The sequence below is a fragment of the Ylistrum balloti genome, unplaced genomic scaffold (genome assembly GCF_031769215.1).
Source record: "Ylistrum balloti isolate Yb309-2 unplaced genomic scaffold, AGI_CSIRO_Ybal_v1 Utg369744, whole genome shotgun sequence".
NCBI lineage: Eukaryota > Metazoa > Mollusca > Bivalvia > Pectinida > Pectinidae > Ylistrum > Ylistrum balloti.
This window is the reverse complement of record NW_026781952.1, coordinates 364,943-375,031: the sequence shown is the minus strand read 5'-3', so window position 1 is coordinate 375,031 and position 10,089 is coordinate 364,943. Positions and strand designations below refer to the sequence as shown.

Sequence of the window (10,089 nt, the reverse complement as noted above, 5' to 3'; positions counted from 1 at the left end):
AAATTGTGCCAGCTTAAAACATCACCATTTTCTGTTGACAGCTATGTGGTACAGCTGTACTCCAACTCTGACCGAAATTTACTGGGTTTTTTTTTATACATTTAGATGTATTATTGATTGTTAATTTTACTAGTCCATATGTCATTAATACCATCTTTATTCATACATATTTTATAAATGTAGAGTTAAATCTAGATTTTTTTTTTCTACAGGCTAATGTGTTGACCAGGATGAGTGAGACTGATCAGCTGTATTCATACACATTTTTAAATTTGGACTGAAGTCTAGAATTTTTTATTTTCTGCAGGCTGGTGTGTTGACCAGGATGAGCGAGACTGACCTCTGTCCAGAACTAGACTGACTACTATAAATATGAGTGTGTGGAAGAGACTGCAGCGGGTCGGGAAATCCGCATCAAAATACCAGTTCACAACTTCCTACCAGGAACTGGAGGTTGAGTGTACCAAAAAATGGTTAGTACTTGACCGGTGTGTTATACCAATATGTTCAACAGGTTATACTGAGATTTTTGGTAAAAAGAAATCAGATTAGGGCTAGTCTGATCAATGATCTTTGGCTATCTACTATCTGTACATGTGTAAGACTTGATCAGGTCACTTCTGTTATGAAAGATGAATTTTTCTTCCTTTTAAGCAAAACAGCAAAAATTACATATAATTCAGAAAAATGAAAACAGTCATACTGGAATGGTGGAATTGTAAAAAGTATATAAAGACATGATAATTCTTGAAGGAAACCTATAAAAATAATTATATTCCAACTCAAATTTTTATTTTTCCCCTATTTTCTTTATGAAGAATGTTGGGTAAGTAAGTTGGATGATTAATTGATTAAAAATGCTGGATTTATTCCTGTATAAATATTCTGGACATCATTGCAATATTTTGTGTTCAGGCAACCCAACAAATTGTGTGTGGTGTGGACGAGGAGGAGTCGACGGAAATCTACACAGGTATGTTGGTCAAAAAAATCATCAACCACACTGATCTATGTGGGAGTCCTGTACTTATATAGAATTTCTGGAGATACTTGAATTTTACCTTGTGGAACCCCAGAGTCCTAAAAATCACTATGCAAAAATGAACAGTTTTGTGCATAATATGATAAAAATAGCCCTGAACAAATGCTTCTCTTTTTCAGCAGGAGAATCCATTAATTTCATTTCAGAATTAAATACTATTAATTATTATTTCCCTATATTATTGAATATTTCATTTAACAGAAAACTGAAAACTTTTGTTCACTTATCCTATATCACACCACCTAATACTCTCTGGAATTAGAACTTGTCATTATAAACTCGTACACCTTTTTTTAGCCTCACACCTGGGAACCAACGATTCAGAACCCATACAGAGGCCTGGTAACATGGACAGTGCCAGAAAATGTGGAGATACAGGTCACACTGTTTCGTGATCACAATCATCCAGACTTTGAGGACAAGGAATGGGTGTTTGCTATTGAAGATGTGAGAATATCGTATATTTATTGACTTTGAGGGAAGATGTGAGAATATCGTATATTTATTGACTTTAAGGGAGAAATATTTCAAGAACTGCAAACCTAAACCATGTCTAGATCTTCATGTTAACAAATCTAATTTTACTAAAAAAAGAAATTTATTTTCATTGGGGTTTGTGGACGTTTGATTTCATGAATCTTATCTTCATTTTAACGTTTTGTGGATGTATGAAAAGGTGGATTAAGAGTACCATCAAATCAACAAAACTTCATTATCTAACGGTATCCCTCCTGTATTTAATGAGTTATACTATATAATTGACCTCATGGGTATTCTACACAGTCCTATGTCCAGTAAGTAGGAGTTTATTTACTGTGTGATACAGGTGATATCTGGATACATTTTAATTAAATTGTTTTAAGGTAGGATTTTTCATACATGTATATAATTTTACTTGTACTCCTGAACATTTTGTAAAGGTAGATATTTTTTTATATGTTACCAGATTGTTTGATTGACCAAATAGAACTTTTCATATTTTGATGTTGTCAGTACTCACGCGGAGGTAGAAGGAAGATACTTGCCACTGCACCAATCAATATGAAGGACTTTGCGACTCAAGTTCCAACCCAGCATACGATGAAACTCAAGCTGAAGCCCATCACAAGAAAGATTGTATCAGCTTCCATACAGTTTACTCTGTCTTGTGTGTTTCTACGGGAGGGGAAAGCCACGTAAGTGTAGAGTTCACTGTCTTGTGTGTTTCTACGTGAGGGGAAAGCCACGTAAGTGTAGAGTTCACTGTCTCATGTTTCTACGGGAGAGGAAAGCCACGTAAGTGTAGAGTTCACTGTCTTGTGTGTTTCTGCAGGAGGGGAAGGCCACATAAGTGTAGAGTTCACTGTCTTGTGCGTTTCTACAGGAGGGGAAATCCACGTAAGTGTAGAGTTCACTGTCTTGTGTGTTTTTACAGGAAGGGAAATCCACGTAAGTGTAGAGTTCACTGTCTTGTGTGTTTCTATGGGAGGGGAAAGCCACGTAATGTAGAGTTCATTGTCTTGTGTGTTTCTACAGGAGGGGAAAGTTACGTAAGCGTAGAGTTCACTGTCTTGTGTGTTTCTACAGGAGGGGAAATCCACGTAATGTAGAGTTCATTGTCTTGTGTGTTTCTACAGGAGGGGAAAGCCACATAAGTGATGTAAGTAAAGAGCTCATTGTCTTGTGTGTTTCTACGGGAAGGGAAATTACGTAAGCGTAGAGTTCACTGTCTTGTGTGTTTCTACAGGAGGTGAAAGTTATGTAAGTGTAGAGTTCACTGTCTTGTGCGTTTCTACAGGAGGGGAAATCCATGTAAGTGTAGAGTTCACTGTCTCGTGTGTTTCTACAGGCGGGAAAAAATATGTAAGTGTAGAGTTCACTGTCCTGTGTGTTTCTATTGGAAGGGAAATCCATGTAATGTAGAGTTCATTGTCTTGTGTGTTTCTACGGGAGGAGAAAGTTTCGTAAGCGTAGAGTTCACTGTCTTGTGTGTTTCTATGGGGAGGGAAATCCACGTAAATGATGTAAGTGAAGAGCTCATTGTCTTGTGTGTTTCTACGGGAGAGGAAAATTACGTAAGCGTAGAGTTCACTGTCTTGTGTGTTTCTACAGGAGGGGAAATTCACGTAATGTAGAGTTCATTGTCTTGTGTGTTTCTACAGGAGGGGAAATCCACGTAATGTAGAGTTCATTGTCTTGTGTGTTTCTACAGGAGGGGAAAGCCACGTAAGTGAAGAGCTCATTGTCTTGTGTGTTTCTACAGGAGGGGAAATCCACGTAAGTGATGTAAGTGAAGAGCTCATTGTCTTGTGTGTTTCTACGGGAGGGGAAAATTACGTAAGCGTAGAGTTCACTGTCTTGTGTGTTTCTATGGGAGGGGAAAGTTATGTAAGTGTAGAGTTCACTGTCTTGTGTGTTTCTACAGGAGGGGAAAGTTATGTAAGCATAGAGTTCACTGTTTCGTGTTTCTACAGGAGGGGAAAGTTAGGTAAGCATAGAGTTCACTGTTTCGTGTTTCTACAGGAGGGGAAAGTTATGTAAGCATAGAGTTCACTGTTTCGTGTTTCTACAGGAGGGGAAAATTACGTAAGCGTAGAGTTCACTGTCTTGTGTGTTTCTATGGGAGGGGAAAGTTATGTAAGTGTAGAGTTCACTGTCTTGTGTGTTTCTACAGGAGGGGAAAGTTATGTAAGCATAGAGTTCACTGTTTCGTGTTTCTACAGGAGGGGAAAGTTATGTAAGCATAGAGTTCACTGTTTCGTGTTTCTACAGGAGGGGAAAATTACGTAAGCGTAGAGTTCACTGTCTTGTGTGTTTCTATGGGAGGGGAAAGTTATGTAAGTGTAGAGTTCACTGTCTTGTGTGTTTCTACAGGAGGGGAAAGTTATGTAAGCATAGAGTTCACTGTTTCGTGTTTCTACAGGAGGGGAAAGTTACGTAAGCGTAGAGTTCACTGTCTTGTGTGTTTGTACATGAGGGGAAAGCCACGTAAGTAAAGAGCTCATTGTCTGGTGTGTTTCTACAGGAGGGGAAAGCCACGTAAGTGATGTAAGTGAAGAGCTCATTGTCTTGTGTGTTTCTATGGGAGGGGAAAATTACGTAAGCATAGAGTTCACTGTCTTGTGTGTTTCTACAGGAGGGGAAAATTACGTAAGCGTAGAGTTCACTGTCTTGTGTGTTTCTACGGAAGGGGAAAATTACGTAAGCGTAGAGTTCACTGTCTTTTGTGTTTCTACAGGAGGGGAAAGCCACATAAGTGATGTAAGTGAAGAGCTCATTGTCTTGTGTGTTTCTACGGGAGAGGAAAATTACGTAAGCGTAGAGTTAATTGTCTTGTGGGTTTCTACAGGAGGGGAAAGTTGTGTAAGCGTAGAGTTCACTGTCTTTTGTGTTTCTACAGGAGGGGAAAGCCACGTAAGTGATGTAAGTGAAGAGCTCATTGTCTTGTGTGTTTCTACGGGAGGGGAACGTAAGTGTAGAGTTCACTGTCTTGTGTGTTTCTACAGGAGGGGAAAAATTCGTAATGTAGAGTTCACTGTCTTGTGTGTTTCTACAGGAGGGGAAAGTTACGGAAGTGATGTAAGTGAAGAGCTCCTTGTCTTGTCAGTTATTACAAGATTGTTTGCCATAGATTTTGATTCTGATGTGCTAGTCAGGGCACAAGTAAAAAAGTTGCTGGTCCTTACTCTTTTGTGTTTCTGTGTCCAAATATCTAAAAATAAAACACAATATACAATGATATATATTGATTTGAAGGTTTATGCTTTGTTAAATAATTGGTTGTAAGAAAACAATCTGCATTCACCAAGTAGACATCAACATATGTTGACATGTTTGCGATAATTTTTCCCCATTCAGAGACGAGGACATGCAGAGTGTGGCCAGTATGCTGAGTATTGGTCGATCAGATATTGGTAATCTGGAGGAACTTGAAGATGAAGATGTCGAAGAGAAAAGCTTCTCCTCAAAAATATCGGAGATAACGTCAGAATTGTCTAAACTCGACGACATGGATGACGGTAATCCGTTTGATGAGGAATATAGTAATCCCTTTTACTCCGACTCCAATCCTTTTGGTGACCCTGATCTGGAGTGTACTGGTGATCATGAAGCATGGTTTGGTATTTCTTCAGTTTCTTTTTTTGTTTGTTTTTGTTTATCCATTAATACTTGACAGTTCTAGTCAAATGTGACAGGTCCGAAACGTTTAAAGTCTGCTATAACCATATACTGACAGTAGGACTTCACTATCAGAAACAGCTTATGTCAATTTATTACAACAGCTGTGCATGCCCACTTCAAAGAAGTGTGTATTGTGATGTCCTTGTAACTATCTTGAATACTTCTATATAAAAAAAGGTTTTATGTAAACACTAAACTTAATTGGTGTGGAAATGTAATGTTATCCAATTTGGTCATGTCTGTTGAAACAATTGTTTTCATGTATTTACAAGTGACAGGTATAATTTGTTTGCTATACTAAAAGTATTGGTGAATTCTTTCTGGAACTGTCGGGTTTTAATGGTCAAAACATTTTATTATTATTTTAATATTAAGAAGATTGCATTTTGTTTTCTTCCCAATGTTAACTTTGTTTTGATTAAGTTTTTGTTTAAATCAACATTATATTTGTGATGTCCAGCTTCCACACTAGCATCCAAGATTGATAAGTAGTATGTGATGGTCATCAGAGAATGGTTGGCTGGTTACAGATGTTCCGTCTCAGTGACTCCTCCAATCTCTAGGCATTGTCTTAACAACAAATATCAGTGTTCTGGTTGGCTGGTTACAGATGTTCCGTCTCAGTGACTCCTCCTCTATGCATTGTTTTAACAACAAATATCAGTGTTCTGGTTGGCTGGTTACAGGTGTTCTGTCTCAGTGACTCCTCCAATCTCTAGGCATTGTCTTAACAACAAATATCAGTGTTCTGGTTGGCTGGTTACAGATGTTCCGTCTCATTGACTCCTCCAATCTCTAGGCATTGTCTTAACAACAAATATCAGTGTTCTGGTTGGCTGGTTACAGATGTTCTGTCTCAGTGACTCCTCCAATCTCTAGGCATTATCTCAACAACAAATATCAGTGTTCTGGTTGGCTGGTTACAGATGTTCCGTCTCATTGACTCCTCCAATCTCTAGGCATTGTCTCAACCACAAATATCAGTGGTCTTGTTGGCTGGTTACACATGTTCCGTCTCAGTGACTCCTCCAATTTCTAGGTATTGTCTCAACAACAAATATCAGTGTTCTGGTTGGCTGGTTACAGATGTTCCGTCCTAGTGACCTCTCCTATCACTAGGCATTATCTCAACCACAAATATCAGTGGTCTTGTTGGCTGGTTACACATGTTCCGTCTCAGTGACTCCTCCAATTTCTAGGTATTGTCTCAACAACAAATATCAGTGTTCTGGTTGGCTGGTTACAGATGTTCCATCTCACTGACTGCTCCAATCTCAAGGCATTGTCTCAACAACAAATATCAGTGTTCTGGTTGGCTGGTTACAGATGTTCCATCTCACTGACTGCTCCAATCTCAAGGCATTGTCTCAACAACAAATATCAGTGTTCTGGCAATGTGAGGCTTATTACAGCTTATTACCTCCATGGATACCAACCTGTATGTGGGGCGATTGAAGAATAGGGAATAAGTAGAAAAAGATTTTGTAATTGATTTACTTTGTGTGAATTGATTCTGAAAATAATGCAGAAATTTGTATTAAGGTACTATACAATAATTATTTTTCTGTCCTGATTTTCTCAAGAAATGCCCTCTTGATGCAGACAAGGGAAGGAATGTGTATTGTGGTTAGTTTAACCTTCTCCCATTATATATATATATATTTTTTTTTATTTCATGCATGTGTTCATTTTAAATATTTCCAGAGTTTGTTTGTTTTATGTTTATACTATACCAGACTCATGTCACCTAGAACACAGAAAAAAAAGGAAACAGAATTAATTAAAAAATAAAGTTGAAGCTGAAACTCCACCTCAATTACACTACCATCAAATAAAAAATTTATGTTGAACTGTCCTTATACAACCTTACGTACAAGACTGCCATCAATGTCTGTGCTGGTATGAGGTATATTGTAATTTCTACAGCCTACTTTGAAGATTAACTTAGTTATCTCCCTTCACCAACAAACTAGAAAAATATAAGTTATAATAGAGTTATTGTCCTTACCTGTATAGACGAATGCTGATCTCTTTTTATCTTCCTTTGTTTTCCATAATAAATATAAATATAAACTTTATTTATTTTACAACAATTGCCAAACAAGTAATTTCATCTTATACTAATCACTCTTGTTGGCCCGGATGGAATCACGCAAGAGGTCTTATTGTGAGAGGAAACTGGAGTACCTGGGGAAGACCCATATGGTCGGGCAGGTGACCCCTTACCTTTTCACATCTGTTCCGGGAATCGAACCCCGGACGGCTAGGTGAAAGGCGAGTGCGTTATCAGGATTAGAGAAAATATTAGTGAAGTTTTACAAACTGCAGTAATTGTAGACAGCATTGAATTAATGTGTACCTGTCGTATCCCTTTTTTAGAACCTGTAAAGAAAAAGCCTGCGAAGAAGGAGAGTCTGAATCCGTTTGAGGATAGCGGCAGTTCAGAAGGTGTAGACAGTAAGGCTGGCAGTACAGAGGGAGTAGATCAAAGCAGCAGCAGTAAATTGGGCAGTAGTACTGCTCCAAGTAAATCTAGCAGTTTAGATTACAATCCATTTGATGAACCTACCCCTCCTGATAGAGCCATGACCAGCCCACTCTCAGAGAGGCTTGTAAACGATGCACAGAAACACAGTCAACAAAGTACACCACAGAAATTCAATACACTGCCATCAAAAACAAAACAGAGAGCCCCCGCTCCACCTGTTCCACATAATGGTGACTCCTCCCCAAAACACAAACCTCAGGCAAAGTTAAAGACTTCCAGGTCGGAACACTCAGCTATAGAGAGACCAATATACGAAGGTACACCACCATCTACACCGGAAACAAAGCGCAAACTCCTGCGACCTATAACCCCGCCTCCTGAAGGTCAACAAGATTCCATGGAGACTTCCACAGAATTCTCCTCCACAGCATCAAGCCCTAGTAAACGGTAAAATTTTACTTAAACTCTTTAAAACCAACTCCAATACCAAGCAATTCATGTCAGGGATTGCAGTTGGGTTTTTTTTTTTTTTTTTTTAACTTTTTTTTTTAATTTTTAAATAGGTTCTTTGCAGCAAGACATACATTTTTTTTAATTTGATTTGTCAAAAGTGCTGTGAATTTTTAATTTATATTGTGGTGTGGTGTTCACCATAAGTCATACTGTCTTAAATACTACTTCACTTTAAACCCAATTAAGAGCCAAGCGGTTCATGTTAGGGATTGCAGGTTTTATTATTATTTTTTCTTTTGATTCTTTGGAGTGAGGCCTGTTTTAATTTATTGAAATTTAACTGGCCAAAAATGCAGAGAATTTTTTCTGTAGTTAGGTGTTCAGCATCAATCATGCTGTCTCTTAAATACTGGTCCACGACAGCGGAATAAAATATTGAATCAGTTAGGAAAAGTGACTATTGTAGGATCATAAAATCTTACAACAAAAGTTTTCAATTTTACATTTTTATTGTTTTTATATATAGGTTGTCTTCTGAATGTTCTCCAGTAAAAGGTGAAAACAGAAATGTATTGGAAGCCTTGGACCTCAATCAGGTAAAACTACTCAACACATCTAGTATGGTTAGTGTCCAGCTGGCTTTCTGAGTTACCTATATTTATCCAGGTCAACAGACTACTGTAGTTGTTTCTCTACATCACTACATCAATGGATGTAGATAGGCTTATTGATGGCCATTCTTTCACTGCTACATAAATACATTAAACATTTTTATATATTTTGTCACAAAAAAAAGTTAACCATGAGACAAGATATTGTTTACCTGAAAAAATCATTTGTTTGTTATTTTATGATATTTGTGGGCTTATTACCAGGCTTGGGCTTTGTTCTTGATAAATAATTATATTTAATCTAGAAATCTAGAAATGAATAACAGACGATAGATAACATTTAATAATAACATTTCATATCTTGAAATTGTGTGATGTTTTTGAAGTCAAGTTATCCAATTATCTTACTGATACAAATGTATCATTGGTTCTAATTCCATTACCTATGATCAGATTTCTGATTAACAAGGAATCACAAAGTTTGTATTTACTCAGTAAATCTAAGGCTTGACCAGAATCTGACATTCAAAAATCTTAATCTAAAGGTTGATATTTTTTTAATTTTCGCTGATATTAAACTTTTTCCAAAATTTTGTTTGATGTGCTTAACTTCTATTGGAGTTGAATTAAAGATGAATTATCTATTTTTAGAATGAATCTCCAACACACAACAGTAATAGCTCAAGTCAGAATCTACTGGACTGGTGTAAAGAGGTCACTAAAGGTTACAAGGGGGTCAAGGTCACCAACTTAACAACATCCTGGAGGAATGGGATGGCTTTCTGTGCAATAGTTCATCATTTTAGACCTGATCTTGTGTGAGTGTATCACAAAAATCTGCCATTGAATTCTTGTTTTTCATTAGTTTCTCATTTTCACTATTTTCGCCATGAGATTAAATAGTAAATCTTAATTGAGGAAGATTTACATGAAATGCATTTAGCTCTTGCTCTTCAATGTTGGAAAAGAAAAAAACATATTTCACCAAATTGTGAAATTTTTGCCTGGTGAAAAAATGTCTGTATAAGGTACTGTATTGTATTCATATATGATTTTGAGTACAGTGATTTAATATAATTCTTGAACTAAACACCATGTTTTCATGACCTCAAATCCTTTCTAAGGTCTAAAACTCTCAAATATTGGACCTATAATCCTATACCTACAAGAACATAAAAGCTTCAAAATGTTTGTCATTATAAAAGTCACAATACAGTAAAACACACAATACAGTAAAACTCACAATACAAACACACAATACAGTAAAACAATACAGTAAAACACACAATACAGTAAAACTCACAATACAAACACACAATACAGTAAAACAATAC

At 37.0% G+C, this 10,089-nt stretch overlaps 1 protein-coding gene across 1 annotated transcript in view; it reads left to right on the top strand.

The window, feature by feature from the left end:
* Positions 1 to 372: 372 nt before the first annotated feature.
* Positions 373 to 10,089, top strand: part of LOC132543218 (EH domain-binding protein 1-like) — a 68,646-nt gene continuing 58,929 nt past the window's right edge. Inside the window, exons 1-8 of the mRNA XM_060206699.1 lie at positions 373 to 473; positions 916 to 973; positions 1,340 to 1,489; positions 2,036 to 2,217; positions 4,880 to 5,142; positions 7,583 to 8,138; positions 8,671 to 8,740; positions 9,407 to 9,573. Coding sequence (XP_060062682.1) covers positions 373 to 473; positions 916 to 973; positions 1,340 to 1,489; positions 2,036 to 2,217; positions 4,880 to 5,142; positions 7,583 to 8,138; positions 8,671 to 8,740; positions 9,407 to 9,573 — 1,547 coding nt within the window. The remainder of the gene's footprint in view (positions 474 to 915; positions 974 to 1,339; positions 1,490 to 2,035; positions 2,218 to 4,879; positions 5,143 to 7,582; positions 8,139 to 8,670; positions 8,741 to 9,406; positions 9,574 to 10,089) is intronic.